The sequence below is a fragment of the Leishmania martiniquensis genome, chromosome 28 (assembly GCF_017916325.1).
Source record: "Leishmania martiniquensis isolate LSCM1 chromosome 28, whole genome shotgun sequence".
NCBI classification, from domain to species: Eukaryota; Euglenozoa; class Kinetoplastea; order Trypanosomatida; family Trypanosomatidae; genus Leishmania; species Leishmania martiniquensis.
The window spans coordinates 317,501-336,364 of record NC_090163.1 but is presented as its reverse complement, the minus strand read 5'-3'; the positions used below and the strand labels follow the sequence as shown (position 1 = coordinate 336,364).

Sequence of the window (18,864 nt, the reverse complement as noted above, 5' to 3'; positions counted from 1 at the left end):
TGAGATGATTAGGTCTCTACTCTTATACGCACGCGTGGGTTAGACCCCTGCTGAATAGAAGGTGTATAGCCCTTAAGTGGGCGCGCGCGCGTATGCCGGTGGCCGTTCTTCTATTGGCACGCTTGTGTACATCGCGGTGCACAGGTCTGCCTGCAGACTTCTCTGAGGCGATACCTCTGTCACTGGTGCCTCTACAGCACCTCCGCCAAGCTGGTAGGAGCACCATCGAATCGGCGAGGCAGGGGTGCGAGACAGAGGCGAGAAAGAGGAAAGGGAGGCATAACGTGAAAAACGGCCAGCGTCCAGCGTTCCTCACTCATGTCGATCGACCTCTCCACGCACCTCTGCTGATTTGTGCGCGTGTGTGTTTGCGCACGCCGCCCTGTCCCTCTCTTTCCCACCCCCACCCCACCCGCTTACTCCGACAGCCACACCTCAAGCCCGGTGCAGTTCCTGGATTGGGATCAGCACACTTCCAATCATATAGTGATCGCTCGGCACCCGGGCATTCGGAAGCTCCTGAAGCTCTCCGAGTCGGAGTACCCCACCGCATACAACATGCTCGTCCTCGTATAGTATGTGGTCGAGCACTTTACCTTCCATGTTGGTGGACGGGTTTACCGCTGAAACACACGAGGGATGGCGGTAGCAGTACGGAGCATAGGCGTCACTCAAGTGGATCGTGTGCGCAACGTCGTCGATGAGAGATACCGGCGGGCTGGACGGTGTGCCGTTGATGTAGGAAATCAGCTTAGGCAGGCGCATGAAGGACGCCGGTGGTGGCGAGACAGACGCGTTGGAAGACGTGGCGTCGTACTCGGCCTCTGACAGCGGCTGCGGCTGTGCCGGGGAGGGCACATGACGCACCGCTTCTGGGGAAGTAGAGACGGGCGCCGCGATACTGAATGCGGCGCCGGCCTGGCGCCGCACCGGACGCGATCGCGGACACGCCGGCGACGCCAAATCTCCCTGGAAAGAGGACCGGGTCTCACCTGTTAATCCAAGGTTCAGGTCCGCAGAGCCGCCGCTACCACTGCCGACGCCGGCGCTGTCCGCATCTGCGCGGGGAGCTAGCAGATGGTGTCGATGTCGCCGCTTGGTGTTCCCCTCTGCGTTCGCCAAGGCCTCAGCTGAGCTGCCCCGCCGCGCCACGTGACGCTCAGAGGGGCTCGGTGGCCGTGAGAAGGTGCCGGAGGTTACCTGGCGCGAAATTGGAGTTCGGCCACGGCCCTCCACGTCCTCCCAGTCGCATTCGCCTGGCTCCAGGCTGGGCGTGTCGTTGCCGGTCTGTAGAGTGAGTCGCATCGCGTTGCTCATGGCGAGTGCAGCGCTCAGCATACTCCCGCTCTCGCTGACAGTATGGCTACCGTAGTGCTCCAGCACGCTACTGTCGATCGTGTCGATGTCCGGTGAGGTCCGTCGCCGTACGTAGGAGCGCTGATTTGCGGGGCGAACGACGCTTTCCCTCTTCTGACGCTCAGGCGACGAAGAGGCGCGTCGTGCGAGCGCTGGGGAAGCGTTAACCTTAGCCGCAGCCCTGTTCATCGATAGCAAAGGCAGTGGCAAGGGCGGCTGAGAGTCAGAGCTGCGACGACAAGCAAGACTTGCTGGTATCGTACCCCGTACATGAGTCGATGCCGTCGCTGCAACGACTGAAAGGCTACTGCCACCACCGCAACCCCCGTGATCATCCCCAGAGCGGCACGACATGTCGATGAGGCTACTGGTAGCGGAGGATGGAGTCGCAGAGGCAGGTCCACGGCTCAAGCGCGGGGCCGCCCCGGGAACGGACTGCCGACTCGGTGCGCCACCAGACCTTCGTGCGGACCTCGGGGTGGTGACGGGAATATCTGTGGAAATGTCGCGTCTCCTCTGGGGTGGATCGGCTGCGCCACTGCGCGGGGATTGCACGCCGTCCGGGAGACGTGTCGGGTAGAGATGCGACGGCCGCTTGCTAAGCGGAGTGTGCGGATGAAGGGAGGAGAGACCTTCACCTGTACCTGGGCCTCTTGGTGCAGCACTGGCGCTGAGGCCCTCGGCGTCGGGGGGTGGAGACTGGGTCGCGCGGCGCGGCCGCATCAACGGCAGCGAGTCTATCGAAGATAAAGAAGAGTGCATCGAATTGCGCAAAGAGTAGCTGATCAGCTCCTGCCTTGCCGCGCTCTGCACACCACACAGCACCGGCGGTGGCATTGCTGGTGGGAGTGGAGGCGTCGGTAGTAGCGCGTTTGCCGCCTCTCTGCTGGTCGCCCCACCGGTGTAGCGCTCATCCGTGTGGTCGAGCTGAACTGGTGACTCTGATCGTGGTGCTCGCCAGTACTCCATCACCTCCGCCCCGCGCGGCACTCTGCCCGTGCACAGGTACCCCATGACCGGTCCGCTGCGCTCCGAGTTGAAGTCACCACCGATAATACATGTGACGGCGGTGGTTGAGGATGAGGGAGCGCCAGAGCACACACTAGCGTACCGGCCGTGCCTGCGGTCGGTGATGACGTTTAAGAAGCTGCTACCGCCGCTTTCCCCTGCGGGGTCGGAGGCGTTCGTGGTGGTGCGGCTGGGTATAGCGCTTTGCCGCCGCGCGGACGGCGTGCGCGGCACCTGCAGCGGCAGCGCCGTTGGTAGCGGCGGCTGAGATGCGGCGTCATCGTGCACGCACCTCCGCGCTCCCTCTCGGTTCAGTGGGGTGTCAATCATGCTCGGCGGCTGGGTAGCCGCCCCGTCGTACGCAACAGAGCCTCGGTGACTTGGGTAGATGGGGTCCACGTAGCCTTTGGAATATTTCAGCTTCAGCTCTTCCATTACACGCAGGAGCTGATGCGCCTGCCACAGCTGAGCGTTGACGCGTTGCCAGATGAGATGTACAGCCGCCACCACGTAGATGCGAGATACCCCGATCACCTGCATGTCCTGCAGCACCAAGACAAGTGCTACGTTGTGCGAGTTCACCTGAAGCTTTTCGTGTTCATAGCGGGTCAGCCGCTTCTCTGCCGCGGCGAGACGATTGAAGAGTACTGGCATCACCTCCAGCAAGCGGAACCGCGCCGCCTTGTAAAAAATGCTTACTCCATCCATCTCCACTCGACGGTGGCTGAGGGTCTCCTCAGTCGCCTTATCCGGTGGAAGCGCTGTTGGCTGTGCTGCCGACCCATTTGTCGGCGTCGGCGCCGCCGGTCGCAGCGGCAGCCGCGAACTCGTCTGCCGGATCGCCCGCGCAGCAGCATCTTTGGTGGGCTTCGATGTGCTGCTACTGCGCTGCATCGCGCATTCGTTCGCCGTCGCTTTGGTGCTGATGGGCGTGTCCTCGAGCGAGGAGCCCGAAGAATCCTCTTGCGGCGAGCGAGCTTGCTGCGGGTGCAGAAGAAGCGACTCATCTTCACCCTTCTGCTGATTCGGCGGAGTCGAGCACGAGTATGCAGGGAAGCGAGAGACGCGAGCGCTGCTGTCCAACCGACTGGAGCGGCCGCTTGAACACCGCTCGGCGAGCTGCGGCAGATGGGGCGAGAAGTTGCCTTTGCCTGCGTCTGTGGGTCTCTTCGTAGCATCACCTGCGGCGCCAAGTCGAGCGGAGGAGCTGCCGTTGCAAGCCGCCATCCCGGCTACGGTGGCAGTGATGCTCGCCGATTTCGGCCTTCTTTCAGTGCCGCAAGAGACTCCTAAAGGCATCGCCAGCCCAGACGAGAGCTCGGCTGCTGTCTTGGTCGCCTGCGTCAGCGGAGCGCAGCGCGGGTTGCCATCCCGGTCCGTGATGACAACGTGATGCCCCTCCATCCCTAGCACTGATCGCAAATACGGTCCGAGGGTGCGCTCATGCACAGCGACGCTGATCTCCTCCAAGAGCAGGATGTCCGGATCAACACGGCGGAGCTCTTCCTTGATGAGGCTTAGTCGGTACTCCTCGCTTAACGCCATGGGCGGACAGGAGGGATACAAGTCCGTAGATGCTAACCGGCTCGCGAGTATGTTGTAGCCGATCACCTTCAGCGCGCCGGGGATTGTATCGACGGCTCTAGAATCTGAGGTGGAGGTGGGGCGGCTGTGGTGAGAGCCGCTGTCGTCGTCGCCGCTGCTATGGAGTTGCAGTGTCTGGGACTGAGGCTGGCAGGTAGCGGGAGGCGCTTTCGGCACTGGAGTCGAGTGGATCGCCCCTGATGGTGGCGCGTGCACAGATGGCATGGCGTAGTCACTCAGGAGCGCCGCCGAGGCGACTGTATTGGACCACCCCTGCGGCACCGGTACCGGTGCTTGGGAATCGAGCACCAGGCTTGTGTCCCGCATGCTCTCCTGCAGCTTCTCTACATTAAGCCCTGACAAGCATGAAAGACTTAGAACGCTGCGCTCGCGATTGTTGCGGCGCTCCAGTAGCGTCATGGAGCGACCAGCGAACGAGGTGGCCCGGCTAATGCTATTTGTCGTTGTCGCAGCGCCCGTGGTGGCGGCGCCTGATACCCCCGTGCCGCTATCCACTCCAGCGCCCGTGTTGCCGGCGGACTTGATGACCCGTGGTGCTGTAGAGAAGGGCAACGATGTCAACAAGGGTAGCGGGTGGTCCTCGGAGACGACCGAGGCATTGGCGCCACTCTGCGAATTTCTGGTGTCGGCGAGGCTCAACAAATCCGACGCAGAGACTCGATGCAGCGGCACCCCGACGATGGTGCTCGCTGTTAGATGGCACGTCGTCGTGGTCCGTGGGGCCGGCAGCGGTTGGCAGTCGCTGACGTTTACATCCGGTGTAGCGGCGACAAGGCTACACATGTTTCTGCTCCTCGGTACGGTGGCCCAGGATGGGGCGCTGCTCTCAGGACTCGTCAACACTCTCTCCTGATGGCCACCGGAGTCTGCGTCGCCGGCGGTACCGCGGCTGCCTGCTGCCTCCCCCTCTGACCGCAGCATCGTCACGACAAAAGAGAACGCGAAGAAGGCCAGCCCGCAACCGCACACAAGCAGAAGAGAAACGCGGTAAGCGAGGCCAAAGGCGGAGGAGAGTGAGAGCGCGTAAGAGGGGTTACAGGCGGCGAAAAATTAACGTACTCGCTCGGCGTGCGTCACAGGATTAAGCGAGGGAGAGGTGGGGAGGAGGAAGAGATCGAGTTATACGTGTGAAGAGCGGAAGAGACCCGCAAGAGGGAAGAGGGGGAAGGCGGACGCAGTGCTCAAAACAGCAGCTCCGTAAGAATACACGGCAACGAAGGAGAGAGATGACGAACAGACCGGCGCGACAACGGAGAACGGGTGAGCACCACAGAGAGAAGGAAGAAAAAGATGAAGGGGGAAAGGAGGATATGTGGCGCAGTGGCAGGGTCGCGAGGCACTCGCATTGCACACAATATCCACGCACGACACACACACACATGGACAGTCCTTTCGAGGAGTTGAAAGGGATGGACGAACAGAAAAGCAGATAGAGGAGAGACCCGCCTTCGTTTGTGAGCACGTCTCTCTCTCTGCGTGTGTATTGAGCAGCGAGTGGGCGGGGGGGCGTGTGCGTGTGCGTGTGCGTGTGCACGTGTGTGCAGAAGCGAAGAACGCGTTGTCTCCTGCTCCCCTTTTCTTTTTGTGCCCACAGCGACGCGAGAAATGTACTGTGTGTAAGGGCTTGGCTAAAAGGTGTGCTGGGCTGCAGAAGGACACGTGTCTGTATCTGTGTGCACGTGGCTGCTTCTACGGAGTGCGTAAACGCGAAAGACGCAGCTCGTGCGTAAAGGTGAGAACTGATCAGCAACGGTGCAATGTGCACCGGTATGTGTTGAGGATAGGGAAAGGGAAAGGCGGTGTCACGGTGGGGGATGAGAAAGAGAGGGGCAATGAAGGGGGACGGGCGGAGGTGGGCTAGTGGTGGAGCTCAGCTGTCTGCAGCACACAGGCGCAGATAGATAGGGGGGCGCGCCTGTACGCTAATAAGCCAACCGAGACCAAAGGACAGAGCGAACCTGATGTACAACGGAAAGTACGAGGGGGGTGCCCAAGTTCAAAAACGGGAGAGAAGGTGCACGTCGAGAGAGAGGAAGAGAAAAAGGTCACAAAAGACTGGGCGGGACGGGGGCGTACACGAGAGGGAAAGTTCAAGAGAGGAAAAGATGGCAGTCAAAGAAGTGGGCGAAAAGGGAGAAGGGGGAAAGGGGCTAGGCTACACGGGGGAGAGAAGAGGGACGCGGGAGGGGAGGAAAAAGACGGTGAAGACGGCGCACGCGACTCGACACGCACGCTCACACCCGCACAAGGGAGGCCACCTCCACGGATGTATGCGTATACCACACGCACTGCTTCACCTGCTGCAAGCGTTGGAAGGTGGGAGGAAAGGGGTTTAGGCAACCATAGCCAGGCATGAAAGCGTATGCGCGTGCCGGTAGGTGGGCCCCGAGTCGGTCAGAGGTGACGGGAGGGAGCGGAGAGGGACGCGAGGGGGGTTCCATATCAATGCAGACCCGAGTCAGGCATTGGAAATGTTCCCTCATGCCCCCACCCCACCGGACCCGACCCCCCATCAGCAGATGCAGCGGTTTGTTGAGTGAAAGGGTAATGGCAGTGAGCACAGAAGAGCGGCGCAGAAACCATGAGGATGGGATAGGAGAGGAGTCGATCAGCAGACATTGGAGCTCTCTGCAGGCCTCACGGGCCACACCGCGAAAGACATGTGTAGTAGCGCAGGGGGGAACACTAAAAGGTAACCCCCTCCCGTAGCCGCCCAAGTGCCAAGGCGCGATCCCTTCCAGGGCCTGCCCACCGCGACATCACCAACACGCATGCACAAAGGTAGCAGGTGCACGTGTGCCGGATGGGTCTCCATAAAAGCCCCCTCTTCACTTCGCTGCCGACCCCCCGCCCCCCCCGAGGGAGGAAAGGGGGTGGGGAGGGGGAAGAACGCCGCTGATTGTGGGTTAACGCTGTCGTGTCTTCGCTTCTTCTTTTTTTTTCGCTTTGAAGCTCTTGAGAGATGCAATGTACGCATTCAAAAGTGTAAGCGGAGACGAGACGCCGATAATATGAGCAACGCTGGCACATACGTGCACGAGCAAAAGATTCACGCCCCAGAGGAACACGCACACGCACACACACACAAGAAAAAAAACATGTGCACACGTGTCTGCCCAGCTGACAGAGAGAAGAGGAAAGAAGTACGCATACCCATTGCCAAGCCGGTAGAGAAGTGTCGCAATCCACAACCTAAACACGAGGGCGAGCATCCAGGATGGTTGCCAGAGCTGGCCTTCGAACATTCGGCGCACCTAGGAGGCGGGCGGCGATCCTCCCGCGGCATCATCAGCCACGCGGCTGGCATCACCCATTGGCAAACCAGTGATACTCGAAAAGCGCCCCAGCACGTGATAGCTCCGCCTCAGCTCCAAGTCCTTTTGGCGCAGTACTTCCTGGAGGCGCTCTGCCTCTTCGGTGAGCTTTGCGCATTCGCGGCGGTACTTCTCGACTAAGCGGTGGTCCTCCTCGCGCACCGACGCACGGTGCTTCCGCCACGCCGCCTCCTTGCCGGAAAGAGTTTCTATCTCCGCGCTCTGCTGCTGCAGCTCTTCGCGCAGCTGTTCCACATCGGCGTCTGTGACGGACAGCTTGACCTGATCCTGCAGCCTTGCGCACCGCGCATGCACCTCCATGTCCGTCTTTTTGAGTTCCCGAAGCTCCTCCATGAGATGCCGCGCCTCCTCCTGCAGCTCCGAATTCATCTCGCGCTGCTGCCCGCGCATGCGTCTAGTTGTTTCCTCTGTGCGTCCAATAGCGCGTAGCCCCTTGTCGCGCCGCTTCTTCACCTGTTGCAGCGTCTCCACCTCGCGCTCTACTTGTGCAATCTGCATCTGAACCAGGCGCACTTCGTTTTGCTTATCGCGTACGCGCGGGTCATTGGCGTACTGCCGCTCTATTGCGTCTATGGCTTTCAGCTCATCGCGCAGAAAGTTGTTGCGGCTAGTGAGTCGGCGCGCTTCTGCCAGAGGATCATCGGAGGGTGCTATCAGGTCATCTTGACCCAAGACCGCAGACGCGCCGCTCTGCTCGCAAAGGTCCAGGAACAGGAGCTTGCGATCTTCAATGGCCTTCTCCAGTGAATTGGCCTCCACCTGCAGCTGGGCAGCGGTCTTCGTTTCAGAGGCGGCGGCCGCAGCCCCGACGGCCTTGGAGCGCAGTGGGCGGCTCGTGGCCATCGGGCAATAGAGGACTACAGGACAAACAATGCAAGCGAAAGCAACGAAGAACAGAATCCGACTCCGTACATCAATCTGGGCAATGCGATCTGGCGAGAACAAAGAGGAGCAGCAGCAGCAATGCGAAGGAGAGAAGCAAGATCTTCCCGGTAGCGCGACTGTGGTCTGGCAAAAGGGGTGTGGAAATGGTGGGCAGCCGCCGTTGTCTGCACAGAGATTCTGAGGTGAAGATGTAACGTGAAGCAGATGCACGACTGCTCTACCGTTTCGCCATCTCACGGTTAGCACAGCACGGCCGTCCACCCGCACGAAATGAGGCGGTATGTATGCGAATGGTTAGGCCGCCACGTCACTGAAGGTTGAAGATGCGCCAAAGGAGCATCACACTACACACACACAAGACAGCAGGCAAGCACAGGGTATAAGCGACGGTGGAGGAGGGGGGCGGGGGAGCCGGTGAAGAGTGGGGAGGGCAATGCCCGTGCGCACGCACATCATTGAAAAAGAGGGCGAAGGCCGTCCCCGCGACAGTATGGCCCGACTACCATCCCGCACCTTCCGCCGACCATGCATCTGACCAGCTGCCTCTCTCTCTAGGGTGGCATTACTATCAGAAGCACACCACCACTGACCTTGCATGCACGCACCACTCCGCACCGACCCTTTCCCGCTGAATAGCCTGCATCCATAGAGAATACGTGAGGAGGAGAGGCCAGAAGTGCGCAGCAATGCATGCTGTAGGGTGGGGACACTGACTGCATGCCAAAGTTTCCACAAGAAGCACATACGTCCTGGCGTGGAGCGTCTCGATGCGTTCTCGCCAACACACACACATACACACGCAAGACGCGGATGGGGCGCTTTGCGCATCGAGTTGAGCGCTGTTCTTCGTTCTTTTTCTGCTCGGCGCGTTCATCAGATTTCGAGTTACCGCCGCTCCTATCGCTCGCTAACGCATTGGGCTCACAACAGAGAAAACCAAGAACGGAAAACAAATGAAGCCCGACATGTACGGTGTCGCGCCGCCGCCGTCGCCCCTTCCTGCCCCTTCGCTTCTTTATTCCCTTCGCTGCCCCCCCTCCCCTCGACCTCATCGCATACGCAAAGGGAAAGAGAGAGAGAGAGACGGGGGGAGGGGGGGAGTTGTGGGCACGGACTGTACGCACGTCACCACGTGCCTCTCTCCCCCAACTCTCCTCGATGTCGAGCTGAACGCGCGAACAGTCAGACAGGGGGCGTGCCTGTGCGCATGTGCGGTGCACCAGCGAGAAGAAGATGGGAAAAGGAGGTCGAAAGTCCCCCAGAGATGGGGGAGAGACGGGGTTGCGTACTGAACATGCCCTGCAGTGCCGGGGATGGTGGTGGGAGAAAAGGTGAAGGAGGAGGGAGCAGAGGAGCACGGATGTGGAGGCATACACGTGCTTGCTGCTCTGCCCATTCCCTTTCTCTCCCTCGATGTATCCATCCCAGACTTCTTTGGAGAGGGGGAAGGGGAGGGGGAGGGCCTTACGCATGAAATGCCCCGCACACATGCAGCGTGGACGCGTGACAGCCTCCCCAAAACTTGCCGAGAGGAGCAGAGGCGGGACAGGAGGAGGTGTCAGGAGGTGAGAGGAAGGAGGCGCGCACGCACATGCGGTGACATACGGGCACAGAGACGCACATGGGGGGGAAAGGAGAAGTCATGGGATGAGGAAAGCTCGAAGGCCAGCCGAATCCGAGCAAGAAGATCTATGTTAGAGCATCCCGAGAAGGTGCGAGGGACAGCACACTTGGTCGCACCGCGACCGAAAGAACGAGGGCAGGGGGGAGAGAGAGAGACAGAGGCAGTCACGTGGGCTAAATTCGCCCTTGGGGTCTTCGGGACTGAAAAGAAATTGGAGAGCGTAGTGTCTACTACTCAGGACCCGCAGTTCAAGCACTCCTCAGGCTGGGAGACGCGGTACGAGTGCATGATCTGTTGCGAGTTCTCCCTATCCTGAATCTCTTTCATACGTTTCGCGTCCACGGTAAACTTGATCGCATCCGCTGCGGCCTTGGTGCGCAAGTAGTAGACGCCCGTCTTCAGCCCAGCCTCCCAGCAGTAGAAGAGCATAGATGTGATCTGGCCAGAGGTAGGGCTCTGCAGAAAGAGGTTCAGCGATTGCGACTGGTCAATGTATTGGCCGCGGTCACGAGCCATGTCGATCAGCTTGCGCTGCGGAATCTCCCACACAGTCCGGTAAAGTTCCCTTAGGTCCTCCGGGATGCCGTCGATGCTGAGGACAGAGCCGTTATAGGAAATGATTTCGTTCCGCATCTGCTCATTCCACAGCCCACGAGCGATGAGGTCCATGACGAGGTACTTGTTCACGACCGGAAACTCGCCGCTCAGCACACGGCGGACGTAAATGTTCGACGTAAAGGGTTCGAAGCACTCGTTGTTGCCGAGAATCTGTGAAGTGGACGCGGTTGGCATGGGGGCCACTAGTAATGAGTTGCGTAGGCCGACCTGCATCACCTTCTCCTTGAGGCTGGCCCAGTCCCAGCGGCCGCTGTTCGGTCGCCCGTTCTTCCACATGTCAAACTGCAGAATGCCCTCGCTCGCCGGGCTGCCCTTAAAGGTCTCATACGGGCCCTCCTCCTTCGCTAGCTCCATCGATGACTCGACTGCGGCGAAATAGATGGTCTCGAAGATTTCCACGTTTAACCTCTGCGCTTCCGCCGAGACAAACGGCAGACGCATGAGGATGAAGGTGTCAGCGAGGCCCTGCACCCCAAGGCCGACGGGGCGGTTGCGCATGTTGCTGCGGCGCGCCGCTTCGACCGGGTAATAGTTGCGGTCAATAACACGGTTCAGATTGCGCGTGATCTGCTTTGTCACAGTGTAGAGAAGCTGGTGGTTGAACTCGCGCTTCTCAACGTCGACGAAGCGGGGCAGCGCGATGGACGCGAGGTTACACACCGCCGTCTCCTCTGGCGACGTGTACTCGACAATCTCGGTGCACAGGTTTGAGCACTTGATCGTGCCGAGGTTCTTCTGGTTTGACTTGCTGTTACACGCATCCTTGTACAGGATGAACGGCCCGCCTGTCTCGATCTGCGACTCCAGGATGGCAAACCACACCTCCTGCGCCTGAATCGTCTTCACGCCGCGGCCCTCAGACTCGTAGCGCTCGTAGAGTCGCTCGAACGCCTCGCCATAGCAGTCGCTGAGGCCCGGGCATGTGTTGGGGTCCATCAGCGTCCACTTCCCCTCGCCCTTCACACGCTTCATGAACAAATCTGGGACCCACAGAGCGTAGAAGAGGTCGCGAGCGCGCTGGTCATCTTTGCCCGTGTTACGCTTTAAAAGTAAGAACCCGAAGACATCGGCGTGCCACGGCTCAAGGTACACGGCGAAGGCACCCTTGCGCTTACCGCCACCCTGGTCCACGTAGCGGGCGGTGTTGTTGAAGACGCGCAGCATCGGTACCAGCCCGTTCGACGTACCATTGGTCCCGGCGATGTAACTACCAGCGGCACGGATGTTGTGCACGTGCAGGCCGATGCCACCGGCCGCCTTACTGATCACGGCACACTCCTTCAGCGTGTCGTAGATGCCGTCGATGCTGTCGTCCTTCGACGCCACCAGAAAGCACGAGCTCATTTGCGGCTTCGGGGTGCCTGCGTTGAAGAGGGTCGGAGTGGCGTGTGTGAAGAAGCCCTTCGACATCAGGTCGTATGTCTCACGCACGTTTTCGAGATCCCGACCGTGGATGCCGAGGGCGACACGCATGAACATCTGCTGCGGACGCTCCACAATGCGCATCTCCCCCCTGCCGGTCTCGATGCGCAGAAGGTACGAGCGCTCCAGCGTCTTGTACCCAAAGAACTCGAAGTTCAAGTCGCGGGAGTAGTCAATCATGCCCTGAAGATCACGGTGATGCTGCTGCATCACCTCCCACACGTCGTCCGCTATGAGGGGAGCGGGACGGTTGGTCTGCACCGTGACGTGGTCGTGCAGAAGGCGAAACGTCTCCAGCAGCGACTCGTTCGTCTGCTTGTGCAACGATGTCGTGCAGAGGCGGCCGCCCATGCGACCGTAGTCAGGGTGCTTCGTCACCGAGTACGCGGCCGTCTGCGCCACAAGCTCATCCAGCTTGTCATAGCGGATCTGATCCGTCAAGCCACGCGTCACATTCTCCGTCAGCATGTCCAGGTCGAGATGGTCGCAGTCGAGCCCATCCATCACCCGCTCAAAGCGGCGGCGAATCTTCGAAGCATCGTACGCCTGCACTTCGCCACTGCGCTTGATGATCATCGGCGCCAAATCGGCCATGACTTCGCTCGACTCGGTGAGGGATAGAAAGAAATCACGCGGATACGAGCGTCAAGTGTGGACAAGGGCGGCCACCCAATGTGTGCTGTTTAAAGTCAATTCGCCCCACCCGAGAAAGGCCGACCAAAGAAGGCGCCGACGGGGGCAGCGCGTCTGTGTCTGAGTCAGGTAAAGTGGGGATGATTGTGCAGCGAGTCAGGCGTGTATATGCAGGTATCCCTAACGCGGTGAAGAAGGGAGAACTGGCCGTTCTATGACAAGATTGACTGCGCGACACCCAGAAAATCGGGGGTCGGAAGTGTGCAGGATGCGTGCGTAACGACTTGAGGAGACGAATACAGTCGAAGGAAGTGAGCAAGACGCAGCGGGAAAGCCGAGAGGTGGTCGCCAGGGCCGTGCAAGGTAGACATGTATATGGGACCTCGGAGAACCCTACAGAAGAACGAAAGAGAGGGTGTGTAAGTCTGTGTGTGTGTGTGTGACGGCGGCCTGGGATGACTTCCGTAGAGCGGCGCTCCTCGAGACAAAAGTGGTGCACCGGAGGTGACGCTGGGGAGCGAATCTATGGCAGGAGGGCAGTCGGGGCAGGAATGGGAAGCTGAATGGGAAAACAAAAGGTGGAAGACCTATGAGCTGCACCAATGCATGAAGCGACGACGCGTGCACGCAAAGGGGAAACGGGAAGAGGAGAGAGGAAAGAAGGACGTGCAGACGTCTGCCCTCGTGAGAGAAGAAAAAAAAACAAGAAATGCTGCATCGCTCTGGATCGTGACAGTAAAGTACTCCAGGTCGCCCTGCTAACTGGCACACGTGGACCGGAGCAGCTCAGTATCACCTTAGAGCCGCGTAAGGGGTACGTCGGTCAGTGATGCAGTACTGGGAGCATGCCTGCGCCCACAGCCCAAGCACCTCAAGGGATGATGGTGGCGCGTGGCACAGCAGTACATCGGGCTCTACAACGAGTACGAATTGAGTGGCGCCTGCGCCTCAACACGTGACGCCTCTTTTCGCCATGAGTACATTTCCTTCTCGCATCATTTTTTTTTCGGAGGAGGATACACAGGCAACGCGAAAATGAGAAATGTCGCTGCTTTTGTTTTTTGAATCCTTTTGGAAGGTTTTGTGTGCCTTCACGTGCCCCTTCGTGTGTGTGTGTGTCAGCAAGCGCCGGGGGCAGGGAGGGAGGGTGGTGGGGCTTTACTTCCGCTTTTAGCAGTAGTCACCTCTCTCGATCTCCGCTTCCGCTACCGCCGCCTTCCGACGAATGTACGGCGCCCGCCGTACCGCCTGTCGCTTCCTCCCCCTTTTCAGGGGGGAGGGGTGAAAAGGGGATGAGAGGGGAGAGGTGACGACCACAGAGACAGGCACACACGCGCGCACTCACAGGTAAACTCTCACCTTACGCACCAGCACGAGGTGTTCAAACGGTCACCACCACCCCTCCCGCTCATCCTGACAATGGCCGCGATAACATTGTCAGACAACGCCACCATCGGCACCGCTCACCTAAATCAGTTCTCGCTCAATGTCCCAGGCTTGTGCAAAGATCTGCACGATGTCCCCACCAATGCACCGCATCCGGTAGCACCCAGGTGGCATTGCCACCCTTACCTTCACCATTTCCCCCGCACCGACGGAACCGATACACTGCCAACGGTCGTGCTTCCGCGAATCCGGCAGAAGGAGCGGCTCCGTCTCTTCTACCTCGATGTAGCTACGCTTTACCGCCGACGCGGCAGACGAGGCGGCGGCAGCACCCGCGATACCATTGGCTGCCGGTGCCCTTCCTGACTGGGCAAGCGGCTTACGCGCCAACGTCGTGAGCTGCAGTCTGCACTCGATGTTCATCTCGATCATGATATCTGGCTCTACCTCGAAGTTAAGCCCCTTTTTAACAATGCGCTGCGTTTCGGTGAACCAAAACTTACGGTTTTGCGAACGTGGGGGAACTCGGATGAGGCGCACCTTATTTCGATTCGAGTTGAAGGAGACGCTCTTACGCGCTTTGCGCGGCCCCGCCCTCAAGACTGGCTTCATGGAGGGGCCCCCGTGCTTGTTTTTGTTCATATATATATGTATGTATATGTGTGTGGAGGGGGGAGGGGCGCTTGCGTAGAGGTGCTGGATTAGAAAGTAGAGACCACGTGCGTTTACCCAGCACAAGAAAGCGCGCGTCAGAGTCCGGCACAGAGATAAACAAAGGAGTCGGCCTCAGGCGGCGTAGAGGCACACACCGCACGAGCAGCGACAAGGATGGGACAGGAATGGCCCTGAAGCGTGAGCCTCGCTCCCCTCTGAAAAGAAACCCAAACCAAAGGAGATGCACGCGCTCTATTTGTGGCGCTATTCCCTGTGTGTCGTATCTATTCCTCGGCGTCAGTCCAGCGTCAATCACGGTTCTCCTCGCCGCGTCGATAGTTGATCGCGGGACAGCACAGTTCGTGCGGATACGTAGCAGCTTGCTTAGGACTCGGTATGTTTCACTGCCCGTGTCCACCGGTGGAAAGAGCGCAGCTGCAGCCGTGCACTGAGAAGCGCCGAATCGAGATGGGGCGCCGGCAAACGGACAGGAAAGGAAGACGAGGGTAATGAGGTTTCGGCCGAGTGGTGAGGTCTCTCTCTCTTCGTTTTGCTTTGATTTCTTCGCGCGTTCGTGCTCGTCACTGCGGTTGCTCGCGTCTCAAGGTGTGCGTGGGTGTGTTGGTCTTGTGCACATATCGAGCGCAAAAGGCGGGAGCGGTAGGGTTGCGCGGCGCGGCGGCGCAAGTCTCTTCACTGAGAATGTCCAGGGAAGGGACGGTGTTGCCCGCGTGCGTCCACACGCTTATACTCAAGGAGGTCCTCGCTGACGAGAGAGAGAGACGGCGATGGAGCGACGAGGCGGCAGCGTCCTTCTTCTTTCAATCCGTATGCGTGTGTGTGTGTGCGTGTGTGAGCGCGCGCACGTGCTCACATGGACAAGGCGCGCGAGCTCGGCGAAAAAAGAGCGGCAAAGAGAGAAAGGTGAGCGGTGAGGGGGAGCCGAAAAAAGGGCAGTTCGAACGGAGAAGTGGGGGCGATGTGTGTAGATTGAGTGTGGGATGTGCGTGGAAAAACGCGTGTGTGCACCTCACGTCACGCCCCGCTGAAGCGAGCGCAGTGCTCCACGGGCGCTACGCAGACTCTATGCGTGCATGCGCGTTGGAGCTGGACCGAGCAGCAGGCAGGCATAGGCACACAGGCGGCATCAATGCACCTGAAGATTTACTCGCAAAGGCAGTGCTACATATCATCTTGTAGCGGAAGTGTGCACGCTTTGGGGCTTACGTTTTGCCGCTAGCTCAATCACACGCAGACATCCATGCATCAGCTGGTGCAGCGGGGGCTCATCGATGGAGAGAGGGAGAGGTGCGCGCCACATACGTTAGAGAGCCCAAATAGCAGCGTGTCCGGGTGTGTCGATGAGAATGAATGAGGAACTGTCCTCCGTCTGCATTTTGGCTGATGCTGCTGGTTAGGCGGTGTCTGCGTAGGCACCGGCTGTAGGAAGCAGAGCAGCAAAGGGCAAATCGTCAACCGCAGCAGCGAAGCACACCACGCCACATCCGAGAAGGCAGCGACCCTGGTCAATACCACTCACAGATCGAGACGTAGATGTCGGTCCAACAACACGGCGGGAAGTGGAGAGGGGGATCCGCTTCCTGACTGTCTGGTGTGAAGAGGAGGCGCAGTCGCCCGCGCCATCAGAGATCGGATGGGAGTGTCGAAGTGAGCAGCGGATGCAGCGTGCCATCGCAACAGCGCACGCGCATGTTAGACGAACCGGAGGAGCGCCTCGAACGTGCAATTTGTGTAATGAGAAGGAGGTAGTCTCTCGCGAGCCTTCCCTTCACAGTGTTTAGCGGTTACGCTCTCGGCCCAGGGGGCGGCAGAGCAAACATGCGAACATGGCGGCCGTCTGACTGCCCACTAGTGGCCACGCCACGGCCGTTTTGCAGAAAAACGGCGAACTTCACAGGGCCGCCCTCCTGCACATCGTACATGTCCGCCACACGCACCAGCTGAAAGCTGCCGCTATCCGCCTTGCCAGACTGCTCGTACACCGTTAGGTTGGGGCCACGGACCAGCGCGATGAGCAGCACCTCATGGTAGGCCTGTCCACGCACGGCGGTAAGGATGCGCAGCGGCGCATCGCTGCGATATCCGGCGTAGTCCGTGTCCTCAAATGTGCACACCATCTGCGGCATATTTCGGGTCGACAGGGTCGCTAAGTCGTAGATGCTGCCTATGCCGCTCTCCATGAAGGCAATTGCGTAGCTGCGCGTGTTGAAATCGGGCGCGCCTGGGGTCACGAATGCCAGCGCCGACACGCGCAGCTTTTCCGCGTTGGGGAACACCGCGACCGGCTCAAGGGCGATGCCGGCACTGCCAGCACGCTGAACCACACGTGACAGTCGTGGCTCTCGGAGGAAAGAGCCGCCGAGCGCGATGCAATCGTCGCACACTGCCCACGCAAGCGCAGTGCCCACCTTGAACTTGTCCTTGTGCGCCTTCGCCGTCCCCGCTGCACCCCGCGTGATCACCTCCACCTCTGTCGTCTGATCCGCAATGCAGAGGATGCTGTCCTGCCCGAGCACGCTCCAATGCGGAACGGATGAGACGAGGCGGTGGTCCGGCAGCTTCATAGACCACAGATGCGTCAGGCACACGCTGGTGCGCCCCGACACCGCAAAGCAGAGAAAGTTGTCTGTGAAGCGCTCGCCGACGATGAGACGCGTGTCGTCCATGGAGAAGTGGGCCGAGTAGATCTCCGCCTTCTGCTCAAGCCCGACCGCCGTCGTAGCCACCGCGTTCACATCCGTGAAGTGCTTCTCTTGCAGCTCCTTACCACGCTCCATGAATGCGGTGGTGTTGCTCTGCGGGTACAGGGATGTCTTGCGCTTGCTGCGACACCCGATCAGCAGGTAACTCTGTCCAGGAGAGGTGAGAAGGAAGTCCACTTCTGGAAAGCCGCGGAGGACGGACCGTGGTACAGCGCCTGAGTCTTTCGGCGTCCGCCGCGAGGTCGCGGTGAACTCCTTCTCTTTCGGCAGCGGCGGCGGTGGTGTGGCGATCGCTGACTCCTCCGGCCCTCCCTCGACTTTCTGTCTGCCTCTGTCGCCGCTCGTGGCTGCTGCGCTACCCTTCTGCTGGCGCCCCTTCGATACCTGCTGCAAATCCTGCTCGGCTCGCTCAACGGCCTTCCCCCCATCGACGATCACCCGCCGTCGTCGCGCTGCCTGTTCCCGCTGCACCTTGGCTCGTTCACCTTTCTCGCCGGCGAAGACTTTCTTGATAAAGGCATTCATCGAAATGCCGGCGTGCGCCCAGCAAGGCAAGCGCACGAGGCATCTGGTCACAACGGCGATGGTGATCAACACCCCAAGCGCCAAGAGGGTGCTCATCCATAACGCTTGGTCGCCGGTGGAGGCAGCACCGACGAAGACCCTTACGACGCCCGATATGAAATGAGCTAGCAGCATCTCTAGAGCGAGGGCCGCTGTGTTATTGACGAGGTACACCTTCGCGAGCCCTTGACAAGGTGACAGTGCCACCTGGTCACCACGCTCACGGTGATTTTTTTTTTGTGTTGTGTTTGCTTTGTCGATGTATCAAGTCTGTTCCGCACGTTTGCCTGTCTGACCGCAAGCTATTGTGTGTGTGTGTGGAGGAGTCAGGAGGCGGGCGCTTACAGAAAGTGTCGTCGCCGTTTTCTTCTGCGCTGAGGATCGGTGTTCTTCTGTTTCTTTTGCGTCTGCTCATGAGGCCTGCCGCATGCGCGAGCGGTGGGCGCGCGTATAGCTTGGGATTCACTACCCACACATCCCACGAAAGAGATCGTCGTAGGAGAGGGTGAGTGGGTGGGGGATGTGGGGCGTTGGGCGGAGGTAGAAGTGCGTATGCGTCCGCACGGAGCAGATGGTGAAGCAGTTAGGCGTCGAGGTAACCAACGAAAAAAAAAGAGTAGGTGGGTAGAGAAGAGGGGAGAAGGGCTTGGCGGCATCTCAGCCGGAGATGCGAACGCTGCGTCTCGCAGACACACACACACACACAATAGCTTGAAAGGGGCAGAGAGGGCTTTTGCCTCATCCTAAAAAGACGCCGTGTCAGCGACTCACCCCTCACTCTTGCTGGCACACCTCCACGTGCGCTCTGCTGTACGGCACGGCATGACGTGATCGAGCGTGAGTTTATGTCTTCAGGGGGGGGGTCGGCGTCTAACAGAGTCTAGAGAGAGAGGTGACACGCGTGCCCCGCCTCACTCGTCAAGCAGGCCAGCACCATAAAAAAGGGAAGCAAGCAGGTTATCGATGCGGAGAGGGCGAGTGGAGGTGCGGGGCCCCGCTCGGGGACAGGAACACCTCTACACGGTCTCGGTACACGCAGCCCACGAGCACC

At 59.7% G+C, this 18,864-nt stretch overlaps 6 protein-coding genes across 6 annotated transcripts in view; all 6 read right to left on the bottom strand.

Annotated features, from left to right (window-relative positions):
* Nucleotides 1–435: 435 nt before the first annotated feature.
* Nucleotides 436–4,890, bottom strand: LSCM1_03109 (uncharacterized protein; the record flags this gene model as incomplete). Its single annotated transcript, XM_067320661.1, has 1 exon — nucleotides 436–4,890. The coding sequence occupies one exon, from the start codon at nucleotides 4,888–4,890 to the stop codon at nucleotides 436–438; it is 4,455 nt and encodes a 1,484-aa protein (XP_067177271.1).
* Nucleotides 4,891–7,223: 2,333 nt separating this feature from the next.
* Nucleotides 7,224–8,147, bottom strand: LSCM1_03108 (uncharacterized protein; the record flags this gene model as incomplete). Its single annotated transcript, XM_067320660.1, has 1 exon — nucleotides 7,224–8,147. One exon carries the CDS (start codon nucleotides 8,145–8,147, stop codon nucleotides 7,224–7,226), a length of 924 nt encoding a protein of 307 aa, XP_067177270.1.
* A 1,900-nt stretch (nucleotides 8,148–10,047) lies between these two features.
* On the bottom strand, nucleotides 10,048–12,447 carry LSCM1_03107 (uncharacterized protein; the record flags this gene model as incomplete). The annotated part of the gene is made up of 1 exon (XM_067320659.1): nucleotides 10,048–12,447. One exon carries the CDS (start codon nucleotides 12,445–12,447, stop codon nucleotides 10,048–10,050), a length of 2,400 nt encoding a protein of 799 aa, XP_067177269.1.
* A 1,506-nt stretch (nucleotides 12,448–13,953) lies between these two features.
* Nucleotides 13,954–14,484, bottom strand: LSCM1_03106 (uncharacterized protein; the record flags this gene model as incomplete). The annotated part of the gene is made up of 1 exon (XM_067320658.1): nucleotides 13,954–14,484. One exon carries the CDS (start codon nucleotides 14,482–14,484, stop codon nucleotides 13,954–13,956), a length of 531 nt encoding a protein of 176 aa, XP_067177268.1.
* A 1,847-nt stretch (nucleotides 14,485–16,331) lies between these two features.
* On the bottom strand, nucleotides 16,332–17,948 carry LSCM1_03105 (uncharacterized protein; the record flags this gene model as incomplete). The annotated part of the gene is made up of 1 exon (XM_067320657.1): nucleotides 16,332–17,948. One exon carries the CDS (start codon nucleotides 17,946–17,948, stop codon nucleotides 16,332–16,334), a length of 1,617 nt encoding a protein of 538 aa, XP_067177267.1.
* Nucleotides 17,949–18,829: 881 nt separating this feature from the next.
* LSCM1_03104 (uncharacterized protein) overlaps nucleotides 18,830–18,864 on the bottom strand; it is a gene marked incomplete at both ends in the record, with an annotated part of 1,461 nt that continues 1,426 nt past the window's right edge. The window contains one exon of the mRNA XM_067320656.1: nucleotides 18,830–18,864. This exon is cut by the window's right edge and continues 1,426 nt beyond it. Within this exon, the coding sequence (XP_067177266.1) occupies nucleotides 18,830–18,864 (35 nt within the window).